Source organism: Octopus bimaculoides, chromosome 1 (assembly GCF_001194135.2).
Source record: "Octopus bimaculoides isolate UCB-OBI-ISO-001 chromosome 1, ASM119413v2, whole genome shotgun sequence".
Lineage (NCBI taxonomy): Eukaryota > Metazoa > Mollusca > Cephalopoda > Octopoda > Octopodidae > Octopus > Octopus bimaculoides.
In genome coordinates this window covers 188,649,144-188,669,745 of record NC_068981.1, presented here as the reverse complement: position 1 = coordinate 188,669,745, position 20,602 = coordinate 188,649,144, and the positions used below count along the sequence as shown (strand labels likewise).

Sequence of the window (20,602 nt, the reverse complement as noted above, 5' to 3'; positions counted from 1 at the left end):
CTGGCGGTGTGGGTGGATCTAAGGAAAGATGAAGCCATATTTCTTGCCTTGATATTAGATAGTAAAATAAAATGAAAAGTAATATTTTAAAATAAATCAATGTTGCTGTCTAATCTCAATAGTGGATGGAACTTTTGAAATGTTCAGTAAAGGTCCTTATGTGGAAAGAAATCCAAAATGAAAATTATTTCCTTCAGTTGCACTTGTAAAACATCAAGTAGTCTCAGATCAAGATTTTTTCCACATCTGATAAGATGTCAGCAGCAAATAATAATGATGACACCGATAATTCAAAATGTGGAGTATGAAGGTAAAAACAATATCACTTGTAACTGAAGCAGTAGGCATGATTTAAAAAAATATGAAAAAAAATATAGAAGCCATACTAGGGCCCGCAACACTACATGCTGCCTAAAAGATAGCTCTGCTAGGAACAGCCCTTATCTTGCACAAGACAGAATAGATCAAATGCAACAATCACCACATACAACCCACACCCTATACAATAAGCACCTAATAATCTAAAACAACACAGCTCACACAACATATACTGTACAAGATTAAAGCTCAACAAAATAACACAATTCACATTACACATGCAACAGAATGAACATGAATATAATAAGAAACTAAACTCCATAGTAAAGCAAATTGATGAGTCTACAAAAATGCCCATAAAAATAAGAACATAACACAGCCCAGACCTCAGGAACATGGAGGTGCCCCAGGTGGTGCAATAGAAACTAACAAAGAAAATAATAATAATAATAATAATAAACCTCTCAATGGCAAATATCCAAAAATCATGCCTCTTTATTAATTTGACTGTCACAATCGACATAAATGTATCTGTCAAGACCTACCAAAATCTGAGCAAATATCAAGATTTTGAAATAGAAATTGGCAAAATGTGGAGCCCCAAGACTAAAACAATCCTTGTTGTCATTGGTGCTCTAGGAATGATAGCAAAGGGGGTTGGTTGTTACCTAGAAATCCAAGAAAGCTAAACATGGAAAAAAATTCATAAAATAGTCCTCATGGAAACTGCTCATATCCTACAAAAAACATTGTCTATATAATTCAAAAAACATTTTAATTTGTAAACATTATCAAAAGTACTTTTAAATTTACATAATAGCAAACACCTTCTACTGTCATCTTATCATCAAATTACTTTAAAAACAAACTTCTGATTTTCTTATGTTTTGACAGACATTCTCTAGAATAATACTGTGTGCAAAACCAAAAATATGGCACCCTAGTCATAACACCAACTTGAACTTCTAACTTGCTGTCTCTTAAGTCATCTTGTACAAATACAAAGCAAAAGCCATGATGATGATAAGAAGAAGAAGAAGAAGAAGAACAAAAAGAAGAACAACAACAACATGGCTTCTGATCTTAACTGATTGGAAGTGTTATCATGGATATGTTTTGTCTTGGTGTAAAAGATGGGCTACAGCAAATATTGCACTCAGCATTGCATATTTGCTTGTCAGTTGCTTGACCATAACCAGCTGAGCATGTCTCTTAGTGACTGACTATATGTGCATCTTTGATCATGAGCAGAAGTAGTAGGGGTGCATCGTAGCCATGTGTTGAGAGGAATTCTTTGTGATTTGAATAATTCACCACTGGAAGCATGAGTGTTTCATTCATCACCCTTAAACAACCCTTACTCAGAGATATTTTGAGCAGGATGGGTTGCTTGACCTGAAGAAAACTCTAGCTGGACCCTGCCTTCAAGGTCATGCGTTATTTATCTTGATATGAGATCACCATATCATGCATGTATGGTTGTGATGCATGTGCCTTGTGTACCCTTATCAGACAAGCAGTCATGATGGGTCTATTGAGCTTCATATATTTGTACCCCAGCACCACTTTGATGGTGTGTGCTTCTCTCTCAGTCAGTAATAATAATAATTGTAATAATTTGCAGAAAGAGACCCTCTGACAACAGGCTGCTGTCCACTCTCACAGAATCAACCAGAGTAGGTAAGACCAAGAGCTCTGAGAAGTAAAATGATAACAACAACAACAACAAAAGGGGGAGGGGGAGGAATTTCAAAGTGATAGGCAAGTAACACATTCACAACCTGATAGTGCCATACTCAATAAAGAAGAAAGAACGTATTGCTTAATCAATGCTTCTTTAATACAAGAATGGTAGGCGAAGAATGTGAAAAATACCAGGACCTAAAATTTGAACTTCAGAGAATCTGGAATAACTGTAAAGTTGTCGTTATCGTAATTGTAATATGAACCTTTGGAACAGTCATGAGAAGTGTAAATCATTGGTTGAAGATGTTGGATATCGAGGTGAATTTCCTGACTCTACAGAAAGTCTATTTCCTTGGCACAGCAAGAACCATAAGAAAGGTGCAACATAACTAAGTCTGCAGGATGCAGCTTGCTAACTAGCAATCCAATACCGGCAGAATAACAACAAAATGCTGAGTGAATGAAAGAAATAATAACAATAATAATAGTAGTAGTAGTAGCAGTAGTAGCAGCAGTAGTAGCAAGAAGAAGAAGAAGGATGATGATGATGATGATGTTTCTTATTTTGATTTTTTTTTTTCCATCAAATATCAGTCAAGTACTGAAGTTGATATAATTGAATGTTGCCTCTCTTCCCTTTTTTTTGCTTGCATAATAAATAATTATAACGATGGTGATGGTGATGGTGATGATAAGGAAGAGGGAGAGAAGAGGATGTCTTACTTCAGCATTATGCCTCCCACTCCTTTCTAAGATAAGGCATAACTGATTGAATCATCTGAACGTTGTTAATACTTATTTTCATCAACCTAAGACAGAAGGATAGCACAGTGTACCCTGCTGAGATCATTTTACGTATGACACTCAAAGGAAGTGCTAACTTGTAGCGTTTGTTTATTAATAAAAGAACATTTGTGTTGAAAGTAAAATTGTTTCCACTCCCAAGCTGAATTAAATATTTAATTTGCTGAGAATGTAAAGCGTAAAATATTATCTATCAACAACAACAACAACGATTTCTAGCTTTGGCAGAAGGCCACATATTTTGGGAGACAGATGTAACGTCAAACTTGATCAAGCCTGTTGTTGTTCTTCTTCTTCTATGCGTGTGTGTGTGTGTGTGCATTTGTGATTTTCCCCCCCGCTATTCCTTGACAACTAGCATGGGTGTGTTTATATCCCTGTAATTCAACAGTTTAGCAAAAGAGACTGATAAAAATAAGTATCAAAGATCATAGATAAGTACTAGGGCTGATTTATTTCACTAAACCCTGCAAAACAGTACCCCCACCATCACCAGTGACAACCTATTGACTAAAAGAAGTTAACAATAAAAGAGTTACAGTATTCAACTAATACCTATCTTGAACACTGAAAAACAGAATCAACTTATGCAGGATTTGAACTCAAAGCATAATGGTACACAGCTAAATACTAATTGTGTCAATGAACCAATTTATTTATAAAGAAATTTGTAACAATAAAAATTGAATATACACACATTTGCATGTTTGTATATTTATGTTTATATGCCTCTAACTATTTTTTTCATTTTAAAGTTTGAAAAGCTTTGCTAACACAAAGGAGAAGAATTGTTATTATTTGATCTATCGTATTTAATCTTAATAAAAAAGCGTGGAAATATTTGTAAAATCAAGAAATTAAAGAACTCCATGTTGCCATATTTAAAAGCAAGTAAAGACAGAATTTGCAAAATAAAAGTCTGTGTAACAAAGTTTGAAGCAGTTCTAAGGATCAAATGCTACGGCAGATTCTCCTTGAACACCCTCTTGAAAGCACCAAAGCTTGAAACTTGAAGCCTCATGTAAGGAAATAATTGAATTAGAGATGTTTATATGGGTAACTATTGCCTTTTATGCATAATATTGGGGCATAAGCTGACACAAAATGGAACATAGGGTACTGAAGACTTTTTGGAAGGGTGGACTCCATTAAAGGCACTCAAGAGACAGGTGGTAACAATTCACAAAGTTATGGTAGAAAATAATATTCAAGGGGCCATGCAATTAGACTAAACTTAAAACTCCATACTTTATAGGCTCTTCTCATACTGAGGAGGTCAAAATAGCTGATGCTTGTTTCATTTTCTGCAAACCAATTTCTGTCAAGAAATTTGGATAAAGATGATCCAACAAGGAAATCTCTGTGGATCTCTGATAGCAACAGTTTACTGCTAAAGATACTAGTACAGAGTGGTCTCAAATAAATCCAACATCAGAATTAGAACATAGGAGAGCACAGATTAAGATGAACTACTGTGCAGAATTGTAGTCCATTTTTGATCAGGAGCCATGTATAATAGTCGGATTCCACATATTTTTCCTTGTGGTAACTGTGAACATTTTTACCTTGCTTCACTTATTGTACTCACTGGCTAGTAATGGATGCTCAGAGAATCTCTAAGGCAGTGGTTCTCAACCACTTTTTACCTTTGATTCCTATTTTTCTCAGGTGGACTTCCATGGTCATTTGATGTTTAAAACATCCTATTATGTTTTTATGATTAGCTATTATTAGAAATTGTATAAAAAAAATATTTGGTGTATTGTAGAAGTATAACCAATTTATTGCACATGAATTTTAACAACAAAGCCTTTTATGGACACCCAAGGGCCACGTGGCTGCCAGTTGAGAACTATTACTCTAATAGGAGCTGATATTAGATAACGAGACAAATTCATGAACAACAATAGACTATAAGACATCAAAATCCCCTGTTTTACAATAGATATTTAGCCGTTCAATACTAATTCAAGGATATGTAATATGTAGAAATTTGGCACAAAGACACATTATTATTTGAAAATATAATAATGAAGTCAAATATACTAATGAGTGTAGAGAAATTTCACAGTTGAATTGAATAAAATACAAACACACACTACACCATTATTATTTTCTCATCAATTAATTTAAAGCATTTCCTATTTACATACTTATTAGATCTTTAGTGGTCACAAAATTAAACATGCTTTTAATTATAAGAATTTTAAGCAATTATCTTTCACTTTATTATCTTATTTTGCATTCACTTTTCTATTTCAGTTTTCATTAAACAAGTTTTAGTTATCTAATGACATAGACGTAACAATTTCATAGTTATATCAACACTATTTCGTAGTCAAATCTTACAAGAGCGAATCTTCTTTGATAAAATGGAATCAGTACTAATGTTCCAACGCAAAAGATTAAGTTAACAAGGACTAAATGCCTTTAGAAAAACATAATGTATCTGGATTTAAACCAAATGATGATGAGCAATAAACGTAATCTTATTTGTTATTTAAGGAAATGCAATTGCTCAATGGACAATATATTATGTCATAGGCAACTCACTAATTTCCCTAGCAAGGCAAATAAAAGCAAGAGATTACTGAGTTAGCTAGAAAGAGATGAGTAATTTGATAATTTATTGTGTTGAGATCAAATCTCCCCACGTGGAAATGAATTACTGGAGCACTTAGTTTTAAAGTAATGTTTTAAAATCTGTTAAAACCAGTAACTGTACCATTAACACAATAAGACAAAAAGTTCCATGTAATGATACACCCCTCTCTCTTTCTCTCTCTCTCTATATATATAGAGAGGGGGGGGGAGAAAATTAAAAGTAGTTTTAGATAGAATTGTTTCATTAATAATGCTAATTTGGTATTAATATTGGCTACAAGAAGAGTTCTGCTTCTACGTCTAGCTTACTTCAAAAGAAATCTTCATCTTGATTTTTATCATTATTATTTCTTTCAAAACTATTTGGTTATAACATAATTTCTTTATGAAAAATTTTAAAGATGTGTGCTATGTATATGTTGCATGTAATATTTACAATGGGGTATTGTATATGCATTAATCATTACCTTGGTTACAATTTGATATATTCAATTAATAGTTTCCTTTTCCATTATTACAAAAGAAAAAAAAAAAAAAGACTAAATACTTTTGATCAGGAATTGTTGAAAAAACATATGGAAGGGATATTTTAATGTGAGTAATAATTGATTTCTGATTTTTGTTCCTAATCAATTTGATGTTACAAATAGGTGATATTAATGATCTGTGTCCCAATAAAGCTATTTTCTTTACATAAATCTATTTTAATGTTCTCAGTGTATACACATGTTTTGTTTTTATTGGTTTTTATTGTATACATGGTAAATTATCCTCCATACATGCTAGGTGAACTATTGTTGATGAAAAATAAAACCAATGTATTATATATTGTACAAATTACTTGACCTGTTACTGTTATCAACATAATGCAACCCATTTGAACCATATGGCTACAATGAATTTTACTTTTAATGTAAGCTTATGGTGCTGTGTGTTCTTTAAAGAGAGATAAATGAAAATTTAAAAGCAAACAGTGCAATTAAAAAAAATCAATTACACTATTATTAATAATAGCTTTTTAATTATTTAAATTAGAACCCCAGGTAAAAAGTCTTTAATGATAAGTATTACATAATAAAAGAAATATTTGTGATAGCAGAGGCTAACAAAAGTTGAACATCTTAATAAAGTAGATCATTATTTCGCATCTTAATGAAATTGAAGAAAATAGGTAAATTTTTAAAACTAAAAAAAATGTGTTTGTATATAAATAGCTAAAAATATCCTAAGCAATTGTTTACATCTATGAAAATAACTAAAATAATATTCACCTAGCCATTAATAGAACTTTATTTTTTCCCTGCACGCATGCGCACATGTATACGCGTGTACGCACACACATACACACACACACACACACACATACAATATCTTGTTTGTCTCTGACTGGGATTTTTTTTTAAATGTTGAACAAAGAACCATGTGTAATACAGAAGAGACGGTCCTTGTTCTAAGGAAAAAAAACAAACTTATCTTATATTAGTACTCCGTCATTTAATATAAATCTTTGAGAATCAGAAAAAATCAGTAAACTGGAAAAGTCTGCATCAAATAAAGAGAACTTTAACTTGTTATTACTTTTAAACACTAAGTTGGCATAAAATGAAAATGAAATAAAAAGTTTATTTCAGCTAATATCTGGTAACAATATATTTATATTGTAAATAATTATGCTCTAAATAAAAACATGAAAATAGAAATAATGGGAAAATGCAACTGAAGTCAAAAAATTCTTTAGTTGACCAAATATTTTGTAGAGTTTAAAGCATTTGCTCAAGTTCTATGAAACTTAAGCAAAACATTTTAAAAATCCATCAAAAGAAATAAAACGCAAAATGCTGTAATTTTATCAAAACATTGAAAGTATCCTTTTTCCATGTGTGTAATATAAATATGTCTGAAAGAAGAAAACAAAAGAAAAAAGAAGAGAAATGAAGGAAGAAGAGAGAGAGAGGTCACTCAGTGAATGACTGTTATAAGGAGAAGAAAAGAAAGAAATGAAACTGATAAGAGGAAATATTCCAATTTCAGAACAAAAGACATAGCTTAATAGATCAAAGAATAATTGTTTAAAAAGTAACCTATTTATATTTATATATGTGTGTGTGTGTGTGTGTGTGTGTGTGTGTGTGTGTGTGTGTGTGTGTGTGTGTGTGTTTTTATATTATTAATAAATTCATAAACTTATCAATAATATTCTCAGGAAATCAATATTTAATATTTCTAAAGATAATATTGATTTCCTGAGAATATTATTGATAAGTTTATAAATTTATTAATAATATAAAAACACACATATATATATATATTTATTTGCTCAAAAAATAGAGCACTCAATATAAGTTCAGTTACATATTTTTTTAGAATATTACTTATAAAAGTTATATATATATATATGAAAAAAAATCAATGAAAGAAATTAATTTTCTGTAAAAACAAAGATATTATTAATTTAAATGTTCATAGAAATTATGCAGTACAAATTGAAGATAAGTAATGTAGAGAAATGGAGGTGCTTTTAGCAGTTTAAGTATGCAATTTGGTTTGGGTCCTTGTTTGGGACCATTTCCATTAGTGTGTGTCTCACTATGTTTGGAAAATACCTGGATACCCAAATTCTTATTTTCCCACTTCCCTGAGAATCCCTAGTTTATGCTTAGCTAAAGAAAGGAATATGAAGCATTACAGTACATCCTTCTAGAGTCAGTATGACATCATAGAGCAGCTACCAATTGACAAAGGTAGCCAAGTAAGCAGAGATAAAGACACTTGTTGTTAATGAGTTTAGACTCTACAGTTGTTTGGTTCAAACTTTGCTTAGGGTGATATAATCCTTCATAATTTAGAAATCAAGAAAATAAGTTCTAGATCAAATAAATGAATAGCGAAACTTTGATAGATATTATCTTGACAGAATATTTGACTTAGCAGTTTGCTTGTCGATGGCCTTAAGTTCAAATATTACTAAATCAGTTGCTTTAAAAAAAAAATCAACAGCAATTAATTATCTGCCTGCTTAAGGAGAGACAGATCTCCCAAATACTTAATGCTCTAGAACTTGCTGATAAGATCCAGCTCAGGTAGCCGGCAACATTTTACAAAGCTTCCTTCCTTAATTATTTCAGGAAGATTGTATTGATAATTTTATAAATTTATGCATTTGTTTTTGCAGTGAAACACATTACGAAGATGTTAAACAAAAGTTTATTTCAAACTAAGACCAAATGTATTTAAAATTTTTCTATTAAAAAATAATGAAAATGCAAGATAAATACTGCTATACTTCAATCCACCTGTTGCAGTTGAACTACAAACAGCAGGATAAGTCTTGGCAAAAGTTACTCTCTCTCTCTCTCTCTCTCTCTCTCATACTTTCTGTTTGTGTGTGTGCATATGTGTACACATACACACACACATACATACACATGTACACACACAAATATATACCTATATATATATGTATATATTTGCACACACACATATACACATGCACATACACATAAATCTATATTTCTCTGTATACACATATATATATATATATATATACACTCACATGCAGACACACACACACATATATATACACATACACAGACACACATATACATACATATATACATATATATACATTTGTGTGTGTGTATAAACTGATTGATAGATAGATAGATAGATAAATAGGTATACACATATGCATATACATACCAAATGCATATAAGCACTAATATATACATAGATGTACCTATATATACATACGTATATATGTACATGTACAGCTATGTATATATTTGTACAAACACACACACACATACACACACGTGTGTGTATGAATATATATATATATATATATATATATATATATATATATATATATATATATATATATATATATATATATATGTATATATCTGTGTATAGTATGTGTATGTGTATATCTGTGTGCATACACTGACACTATCTATATGTATGTATGTCTGTATGTATATATATATTTATACTTGTGCTGACATATTAACACACACATTCACATATGCATGTTATATATATTTGTGCATTTATTTGATTAATAGACAGGCTATTATATAGACAGATATATAAACAGGTATGTAGATAAATAGATAGATAAGTATACAGATAGGCAGGTGTACCAAAAAGGTATGTACGTAGATAGATCATGATATAGAAAGATAGAGATGTATAAAGAGATAAGTAAATCAAATCATGTATATTATAAACAATACGGCTGTTCATATTTTGAGATTTATAATAATTTAAGGATTCCTACCTTCAACCATTTCCCCATTTGGAAATAAAAGGACAACACGGTTTGTCTTGTTAGATACATATATCCGTGGCCTGTCTGTTTTACTTTTCGTATCCATTATAACAAATTTGACCAGCTGGAAGCATTTGAGAATGGTAAAAAATCTCAAGATTCGCACAACCTTTTGATCTCAGTAAAATCCTTACTTGTACGCTATGTTGAATTGGGGTTTTGTTGACATGGTGAAATTTTCCAGGTGTTTGTAATTTTTTTAACAAAATATTCACATGATAATATTTAGATTTCACATATTTCCATGACATGAAAGAATAAAGAAAAAAAAAATCAACAGTATGGATAGGAACAAGGATAACAATGTATTCTGTGAATTCCTTCACATAGTATTAGAGAAAGAAGGGTGATTTTCTAGTAAATGAATTCTTTAAAAATGGTAATTCCTGAAATGCAACCATGACAACCAACTGACTATTTGGCCATGAGTACATTTTCTAATACACAATTTGAAGGCCCCATGGTTTATGTTACACTGAACATATAGGTGTCACCAGCTTAGTGCTGAAGAATGAGTAGCTAGTACAGCACTACAGCCATGTGTGTTGGAAGGAGAGAAGAAGAAAGTGAGGAACAAAAGTAACTGCAATAGGAATTACACTATACACAAATAAATAAATAAGTAAATAAATAAATAGCGTTTGTATTGGTGAGTAAATGTCTGGAATTGTTTACATTTCACACATTTGGGGAGAAAATTTGTTCCCAAACTCTAGTGGGAGAAAAAAAAATAGAAAAAAAAAAGGGAAAATGTGACAAATGATCCAGTTGTGTATGTATTGTCACACAGGCTGTCACAGTCAAACTACAAACCAGTATATATTGATGAGTGAAGCTATGGAGGAAAGAGGCAAATCCATAGCCAGCCAGCCAGCCAGCCAGCAAGCAAGCCTTGATAACCAGGCAGATACATAAACAGCAGCTGCCAGTTTTCTTCCATTCTTCTTCTCTGTCTTTCTCCCTCTCATTCTTTTACATCTAGAGTATCTTACTGTCTTCTTTCTGAAATAGTATTCCACCCAGGACTTTCAGAGCTGCTATCATTTATTCGGAAGCAACAACTGAGGGCATCTATAAAAGACTATGTTAAAAGGAAACTATTTAACTAGTGATTTACAAAGTGTAATCTAGTCTACTGACATGAGACATTTACCAAACAGTCATTATTACTTTTAACAAGACTATCTTTGATTAAGAATTTCAGACCACAAAAATAAACATCTGTTATTAAACCATGTAGAAATAGTATAGGGTTTAAAGAAAATACTATAAAATGAGTATAGAAGGATATAAGCTCTATCAAAATACAAACAATAATTAGTTTAAAATTTCTAAATATGTTTAAATAATCTAGCAGGTAGTAGAGAACAAAATGGAAAAGTAGGCAAGAATGTAAACTATGTTAATGTTTTGTAAATGTAATACACAGAATATATGTTCTTTACTTTTGATTTTTAAATTTTCTTTTGTATTTCCAGTATAATTAGATTAGTACCTAAAGATTAGAGTAATTTTGGAAAATAGTTGTGATTTGTTTTGCTTTTTTATTATTTTTTTTAAAGATATCCAGAATCAGGGGATTACAAGATATTTAATCCTTTCTAAATGAGGGTCCTAAATTTTTAACAAGTTTTTAAACTTGCACACTTTAGAAAGGAATTGTTAAGAAAACAACAATTTAAGTAAAATAAGTATTTTATTATCATAGGTTTATCTGCACCTAGTGGTTGTAAATACCAGAAATATTTTTCTTTCTTACATAATTATAAATATCAGAATTATTGCTTTACTCTAACATGAATTTATCCATTAAAAAAAAGTTATTTAAATTGACTCAAATTAAAAATTAGTTTACTGAGAATAAAGAATGGTCTTAAAGAGCTTTGAGCCAGGCACAGCAGAGGATTAGTGATATGATATAAACATAAGTTTAAAAAATATAAACCATTTTGATTGTACATAAAGTCATTTAGACTTTTCTACACATTATCATTTAATAAATATTAATCTAACATACAGCCATGATTTTTAAAATTAACATTAGATTCAATTAATGTTTTCCCAAGACATGAATTGATGGAAAAGTTTCTTATTAAGTAATACTTAAAAAAAAAAAAGATTATTGAGTAAAAATTGAGATATGATAGAAATTAAAATATGAAATGTTATGAATCATTTTGAAGAATTTAAAATAGAAGCTGAAAGGCAAATAGTAGGATTAACAAATCTAAATAATTACTGCTATGACTTGCTAAATGCAGACAGAACATAATGAAGAATCATTGAGAATTAAACTATATCCTTAATCAGACAATACAATAATGCCTTTGCTTGGGAAACTAGTGAGTCAAGTAAAAGCCAAGGAACTAGAGATTTCAGCCAATGAAGTCACTTCTAATAGGGAGAGGTTCTGGTGAAAACAGTCAGTGTATTTTCTGACAAAAATAGTCAGCCTTAAAAATAACAACTAGTTACTGGGAAATAAAAAAAACAAAAATAGCAATAATAAAGTAAGTTCTTGGAATAAACTTATCTCTGCAACACTTGCAAGCATAAAATAAATGATAAAGCAGTAATTTTAAAGATTCTAGTGACAACCTACATTAGAAAATATCCAATCCAAATTACATCATTTTTTAGAAACTGTTTTATTGTAAGAAACTAATGAAATGTGTGAATAACACCATATGTCTCTAATCAATATCAAGATTGTATTTCTCATCTTTAAACTATTTTTTAAAAATCTTATATATATATATATATATATATATATATATATATATATATGTGTGTGTGTGTGTGTGCGAGCACACGTGCGTGTGTGCGAGCACACGTGCGTGTGTGCGAGCACACGTGCGTGTGTGTGTATAGTTAAGCTTTTTATTGTTTTATATCTATTTTTCCATGCTTACATGTATAGGATGATTTACCAGCTGGGTCAGTTGTCAAACTGGTCACTCAGCCACAAAGTGGAGCCTTTTTTTTTCTTTTTTTTTTTTTTATACTTCTTCACACTTTTACAAAACTTGCCTCTCACTGTTACTCTCAGATAACAAAGTTACTTTTTATGCTTTGTGTGACAACTGAATTTATCAAACTCTCACATAGACCCTCTTCTGTGTCAGGTGTGGTTAGATACCTTTTCTCATGAGCCCAACTCGGTGATAAGTGTAAGATCTGAATTTATGACCATGTAGTTACTAGTTCAACACGTGAAGCACAGGCTGGAGCAAATTTATCAACTACAATGCATACATAACTAGTTTCTTGGCAGATACATAATTTGGTTTCTAAAAAGGAGTTAATCATTATATTTTATGATTGATATGTTACAAATCTGTGCATCCCTTTCATTACCATATTTCCGTTGAAATGTACGGTAAAATTTAGTAAAATAACCTTTTTTCTTATTGAGCTGGTGTTTGAAATAAAAATCAGCATAAAATTCGATGGAGATCACTTGAAAACAAAAAGTTTGTTCCAAAAAATCAGGGCAGGCCACAGGTGGGTTGGCATCAAAAGAATTAAGTGTGTATGTGTATATATGTATATATACATATATGTGTGTGTATATTCATATGTGTGTGTGTGTGTGTGTATATATATATATATATATTAATAATGTTTGTTTTTATGTTCAGCTATAATAAGAGCAATTTTACATTAATCTGATGTGTTACTCTATATTTCTGTTGAGTACTAATTTATAATTCTTAAGCAAGAGTGTTGTTGAGAGTGACTTTGAAGTTTCGGCCAACTAAGTCATCACCAGACTACAAAACAACGATGGCTTAGCTGGCTGAAACTTTTATTATTATATGTATTTCAGAGGATGACAGAAAAAGTAATGCTTTTTTTTTTTTGCCATTAAATAGCCTAAAGTATCTAGTTTTCTTCTTGATGTTTTCCAAATTCAATTCCCATCACGAACCATTTTGCCTTTCATCAATCCAGCATCACACAAATAACTGAGAAATATCTCAGAGCTAATTTGAATGCAATGGACAAATACTCTTTTGTCTCATCAAAAGTCATTCTGAGAGTTTATTTAGTCGGACACATTCCTGGCAATTCCTGACCCAAAATTTATCTTAGGATTTATGTAGCAAATGCAAAGGATAAAGCGACAATGCAATGAACCATACCTGAGGGTCTCCAATCTGTGCCTGAACACATTTCTCTTTATACACTCATTATCTATTGCATTAATATTGAATATTTTACCTGAAAAATGTCATAAATTTAGGAAAATTATTAAAATTTAATTCCTCATGCAATTCTGAAATAGGCATAAGATAGGTATTAAAGTAAGAGAAAATAAATTTATATGGGAGATGAGTAATTTTACTCATGGCTATTTTCTTTGAATCTGATATATTGATTTCTAAATACAGCTACTTTATTTTATTGACCCTGGAAGGATGAAAGGCAAAGTAGACCTTAGCAGGTTTGAACTCAGAATGTGATAAACCATAATAAAATACCCCAAAGCATTTCTGTTATCCAATGATTGCTACAAACCTGAATTCCTAAAACCATAGCTGAAAGGTTATAAAGATATCGACATAAAAGTTTTCAAAAGCATCACAGAAACATTTTATGTTCATATGGGAAATTTGGAAATGTGATTACATGTGATCAACCCTAACCTTTTAGCAAAGACATCACAGAATTTTATTATTGTAAACAAATGACAAACTCTAAGAAATCAGAATTATTATTATTACTATTATTATTATTATTATTATTAGATTAGAATGTTTGATATCAAACTATATGTCACAGTCTAACACATACATATACACACAAGAGAGAGAGATAGAGTTAAAGAGAGGGTGACAAGAACAATCAGTTGTATAGCTGTACTTTAGTAATAAGTCTTCATCCAAGCTATATCAGCATGGAAAAAAACGAACATTAAATGAACAAATATGTGTGTGTGTGTGTGTGTATCATCATCATCACCATTTAACATCTATTCTCCAAAGGTTGGATGGTTTGACAAGAGCTGGCAACCCAGAGAGCTATGTCATATTCTATTGTCCATTTTGGCTTGGTTTCTACAGCTGGATGCCCTTTCTAATGCCAACTTTACAGAGTGTAATGGGAACATTTTTGTGACACCAGCTCCAGCAGGGTCACCAAGTAACCTTGCAAGCCAAGACAAAGTCCCTTTGATTATGGGGAACAGTATTGAGGGAGGTAACTTCATACCAGTTGGTGAGAGGTTAAAAGAATAATAGGGAGAGAGAGAGAGATGTCTTGCTGTAGAAGAGATACAAAGATGTTCCAGAGGGAGAAGAAGGGAAAGAGTGAGGGGCTTAGAGAGAAAGAAAGGGATGGAGAGAGTGAGAGAGATGGTGGTGGTTATGTGTCAGGACATAGCATCAAGGTGCAATGGGGGAGGATACAGGTGAAGTGATACAGAGGTTTGGACTGATTGGGGGGGGGGGGGTCAAAGCGGAAAATTTCATAAGAACGTGAGGAGAGATGGTTAGATGGGATAGAGGTCATCATCATCATCATCATCATCATCATCATCGTTTAACGTCCTCCTTCCATGCTGGTATGGGTTGGATGGTTTGACAAGAGCTGGCCAGACTGGGGCCTCTACCATGCTTCTGTGTCTGTTTTGGCATTGATTTTATGGCTGGATGCCCTGTGGAGAGATATAAGGGTGAGGAGGAGGGGAGGTGGGGCAGGCATGGCTGTGTGGTTAAGAAGTGTACTTCACAACTATGTGGTTGGGAGCTAAGTCCCACTATGGGCAAGGGTCCTCTGCTGCAGCCCTAGGCCAACTAACCCCTTGCAAATGAATTTGGTCGACAGAAAATGTTAGAACAATTGTTGTGTATATTTATGTGCGTGTATGTATACATGTATATCATATACATGTATATGATGAAGATGATGATGATGATGTGTGTGTGTGTATATCTTTGTCCCTGCCACTGCTTGACAATCGACATTAGCTTGTTTGCATCCCTGTAACTTAGCTGTTCAGCAAAATAGACCAATATAATACAAGTACTAAATGTAAAAAAAGAATAAAATAAAATAAGCATTGGAATTGATTTGATTGGCTAAACCAACCAAGGCAGTGCTCCAGTATGGCTGCAGTCCAATGACTGAAACAAATAAAAAGAAAAAAGAATGTAAATATGTGTATAAAGACATTTGTATTTATGGAGAACAGCTTTCTTTTTCTTTTTTTAGTCATTATATATTATAAACATGGCTATGTCCTAATTTAATCATTTTTATTAGAGTTGTTCATATCTGCATATCACACTATTATAGTTCATCTACAACAATAAAAGATCTCAAATAACTTTTTATTCAATGTTTTCAGGCTATTTCAACCATATCTTGAGGATATGGAGTGCTGTTGCTTTCTGTACTGCTTGCTTTTAAAGTGGGCAAATTATGTTAATAAAGACTTTACAACCAGAATTTGACCATTAGTGAGAGTTCTGCATCATTAGATTTGTATTTTGGCCATTAGAGGAATGCATCATAAAGCGGAGATACATCAAATGGCTCAATAATCTAGATTTAGGGTGATATAAATGAATATAACATTCTGTATGCTAACTGGATTTTAAAAGATACAATTCAAGGCATATGTTTTCTGAAAACTGACTGCATTCATGAAGACACAAAGAGAGCTATCAATAATTTATGAGCCCTTTATTATGATTTCGGCTTTACAGTGCATTCCTGATGTATTTTGAGATATAATAGATATATAGTAATAGCTCTGAGTATAGTTGAACTGTACTTGTTGATACACTGCACTTTACACTAAATATTCAACACATAAATCAAAGTTAATTGAATTCTGTGAAGGTTGAACCAAATTTTGAAACCTTGAGAATTATGGATTTGTTGTGAGTAGGGAATATGAATTTGCAAAGGTGATATGGAAATACTCAGGATGGTGAATAAACATGTTGTAAGACCATTTAGGGAGTGATATACCCTGGATCACACACCTTAGTTGTGGTGGCAGTGACCTAACAGCACTGCACTGCAGCTTTATGAATGAGTTGAGGAAGACAAAGGTAAGAGAAGTACACACTGAATCAATAACAAGCGGGGACAATTAGCTATAAGATAGTTTCAGACAGATTGGACTTTTGGCAGTTTCCTGCATCTAGGGTCACCGTTATCATCAGATCTATTTCTAACCAGTGAAGACAGGGAAACTGAGAAATGAACACCGCCCTCAATACCCCTATAAAGCTTCATTGCACAGATACCTTCTTCTGCAATGTGGTTCATGGATAACAGATATAAAGAAAGATTGCAAATAGTTGAAGTATCATGCGCCACTTTTGTAGTTTCCTCACTCGTAAGGGTACACGGTAAGTGTATGTAAGTTCGAAGCAATCATGATTCTCTGGGAATGAGCCTAGTTAACTCCTACACTGCTGCTGCTCTTTATGAAGTTCACACATCAAAAGATCCAAAATTGAAGACAAAGATAATTGTCATTTAATTTATGGACACTTTTAAACAAGCAGAGAAAATGTATAACTTGAGTGACTTTGAAATTCATTTATTCACAATGTATAACTTGGGTGATTTTTGAAATACACTAATTGAAGATGGCTTCTGTCATGTCATTAAGAATGTGACCAGTTTTGAAAAACATGATTGTGTTCAGGTATGGCATATATTTATATGAATTCAATTAATTTTTCATTCAGTTAGTCCAGATATTATGTCATGTTATGTTATGTATGTATGTGTGTGTGTATGTTTGTGTTTGTGTGTATGTATGTATTTTGTTTACAACTATCATACAGTTTCTGTCAATGAGCTAGATACACTCACAAGGCTGTGGTTAGCCCAGTGCTGTAATAGACTTTTGTTCAAGGTGCCACACAGTGGGACTGAACCTGAAACCATGCGGTTGGGAAGCAAACTTCGCAGCCACACCTGAATACATACACACACAAACGCACACACATATATATTATCATCATTTAGCATCCATTGTCAATAGGTTGGATGGTTTGACCAGGGTTGGCATACTGGAAAGCTGCACCAGACTCCAGTCTGATTTGACATGGTTTTCTATGGCCTGATGCCTTTCCTAATGCCAACCACTCTGAGAGTGTAAGGGGTGCTTTTACATTCCACTGGCACAGGTGCCATTTGCGTGGCACTGGTATCTGCCATGACTGTGATTTTACTTGGCTTGATTGGTCTTCTTCTCAAGCATGACATAATGCCAAAGGTCTTGGTCATTGCCTCCGTACGGCCCAACACTCAAAAGAAGCTTTTCACATGCCAGCGACATCAAACACATAAAGAACAAATGCTGCCTGACTGGCTCCTGTGCTGGTGGCACATAAAAAGCATCATTCGAGCATGGTCGATGCCAGTGCCACCTTACTGGCTCCTGTGCCAGTGGCATGTAAAAAGCACCCACTAAACTCTTGGAGTGGTTGGCATTTGGAAGGGTACCTAGGTGTAGAAACCTTGCCAGATCAGATCAGAGCCTGGAGCAGCCTCCTGACTTGCCCGTCCTCAGTTAAACCATCCGATCCATGCCAGCATGGAAAGCAGACATTAAACGATGATGATGATGATGATGATGATGATGATGATATAATTTTAATGCTTGTAAAAAGAATCAAGTGACTGGTGTTTCAACCAAAAGTTATTCTTCTGAGAGAAAAGACAACAAAAATGGAAAACAGGAACAAAGAGAGGGTGAATGTCTGAAAATATAGTAATATTGGTTTCAAATCTTGACACAAGGCCAGCAATTTTGGAGAGGGTGCAAGTAAATATATCGACCCCAGTATGTAACTGGTACTTATTTCATTGACCCTGGAAAGATAAAAGGCAAAGTCGACCCCAGTAGCATTTGAACTCGAAACATAAAGTTGGAAGAAATACTGCTAAGCATATTTTCTGGTGAAGTAATGATTCTGTCAGCTCACCACCTTAAACGTAATAAAAGTAAGGGTGGATAAAGGCAAGGGAAGACAGCAGGCTATAAAAGCAGGGAGGAAATGTCATGAGGTGCAGTCAGGAAGGTAGGTGGGGCTGGCGAAGGTAGGTGGGGGCTGGTGAAGGTAGGTGGGGGCTGGTATGTAGGTGGGGCTTGTGATAGAGCATGTCTGCATGTGGATTGGTTTTTGTATTTGTGTGTTTGTGTGTGTAAACTGGGTGGTGTATGTGTGAGGCTGTACAAGCGTGTGTGTGTGTGTGTGTGTGTGTGTGTGTGAATATTTTGGGGAAGGGGTAGAGAGCATGTGCAATATGAACAGCGTTTTTATGTGTGTACAGCTAAAAGTAAGTTTTGGTTAAACATGAGAACTTGTATGGAGTTAAGCAAGTCTGTGTTTATTTTTGTGTGTCTGTTCAGTCCCACTGCATGGCACCTTGGGCAAGTGTCTTCTACTACAGCCTTGTAAATGGATTTGAGAGATAGAAATTGAAAGAAGCCTGTCACGTGTGTGTGTGTGTGTGTGTGTGTGTGTGTGTGTGTGTCTATGTTTGTCCCCCACCACTGATTGACAACCAGTGTTGGTGTGTTTAATTCCCCATAACAGACCAATACAAAAAATACCAGGCCAAAAATGAAAAAAAATAATAAAAACCAGGGTTGATTTATTCCACTAAAACTTCTTCAAGACAGTGTCCCAAAATGGCCGCAGTCTAATGACTGAAACAAGTAAATGACAAAAGACAAAAGATTAAGGTGAGGGACATGAAATGGTTGAAAGAACAAAGCACGTGTGTGTGTGTGTGTGTGTATAAGTGTGAGTTATTATTGTGTCTGTGGAACTTTATGGTAAGTGATAAGAAGTACAGAGACAGGATAAAATATCTGTATGTGATTCAGGTACAGGTTTTGTCAATGAGTGTGTGTGTATATATGTTTGTGATCAGTGAGAGAGTGTGTTTAGTTGTGTGGAGAGTGATGAAAGCACACATACATATACACTGTCTATGCAAAGTGTGTTTTACTAGTGTCAGACAAATATTATCTGTTTTTACATTACTCTGTATAAGACTGAGAAATATAAATATTTTCTATAGCTTCCAGTTCTTTGCTAAAGTTAACACATTAATATATATACATACACACATATATATATATATGTATGTATGTATGTACATATGTATGTATATATCTATAAGCTATTGATTTTTAAAATCAGGATAGCGGTAAATCTTTTCTTATTCTGTTTGAATTATAAGTCAAGCATTCTGAACAGCAGTTATATTTGTGCTATGCAGTCTACGTGTATTTTTCTTCTACTTGTCTATACAGATGTCTATGTGTGTATGCCTGCCAAACTGTGTGTACCTGTCACTGCAACTGTTTAACATAGGTGTGCATGCATCTGTACATTATTGTATTTAAATATTTTATAACAGGGTGTTTTTATGGCTTGGTTTTATTGGTAGTTATGTAATCGGAAGGATATCCATCATAAGTAAAAGATCATAAACTCTATGGTCTGCTTTTTAGTTACATTTCGTTTACAGTACCTGATCATTCATCATCATCATTTCATTTAACGTCCGCTTTCCATGCTAGCATGGGTTGGACGATTTGACTGAGGACTGGCAAACCAGATTGCTGCACCAGGCTCCAATCTGATCTGGCAGAATTTCTACAGCTGGAGGCCCTTCCTAACACCAACCACTCTGAGAGTGTAGTGGGTGCTTTTTACATGTGGGCCGGCACGAGGGCCAGTCCGGCGGTACTAGCAACGGCCACGCTCAAATGATGTTTTTTTTACATGCCACCTGCAAAGGAGTCAGTCCAATGTTTTGTTCACATGCCACCAGCACAAGTGCCAATAAGGTGAAGCTGGAAACGATTGCACT

The 20,602-nt window shown here is 33.3% G+C and overlaps 1 protein-coding gene across 15 annotated transcripts in view; it reads right to left on the bottom strand.

The window, feature by feature from the left end:
- LOC106875208 (dual specificity calcium/calmodulin-dependent 3',5'-cyclic nucleotide phosphodiesterase 1A) overlaps nt 1-20,602 on the bottom strand; it is a 1,568,460-nt gene that overhangs the window by 341,971 nt on the left and 1,205,887 nt on the right. Inside the window, exon 1 of one of the 15 annotated variants that reach the window (XM_014923253.2) lies at nt 9,692-10,955. The exons of 13 other annotated variants lie outside the window; for them this stretch is intronic. In XM_014923253.2, the coding sequence (XP_014778739.1) occupies nt 9,692-9,788 (97 nt within the window). In that variant the 5' untranslated portion in view covers nt 9,789-10,955. Of the gene's footprint in view, nt 1-9,691; nt 10,956-20,602 lie in introns of those variants that run through there. One more of the 15 variants, XM_052973375.1, reaches the window with a different exon arrangement.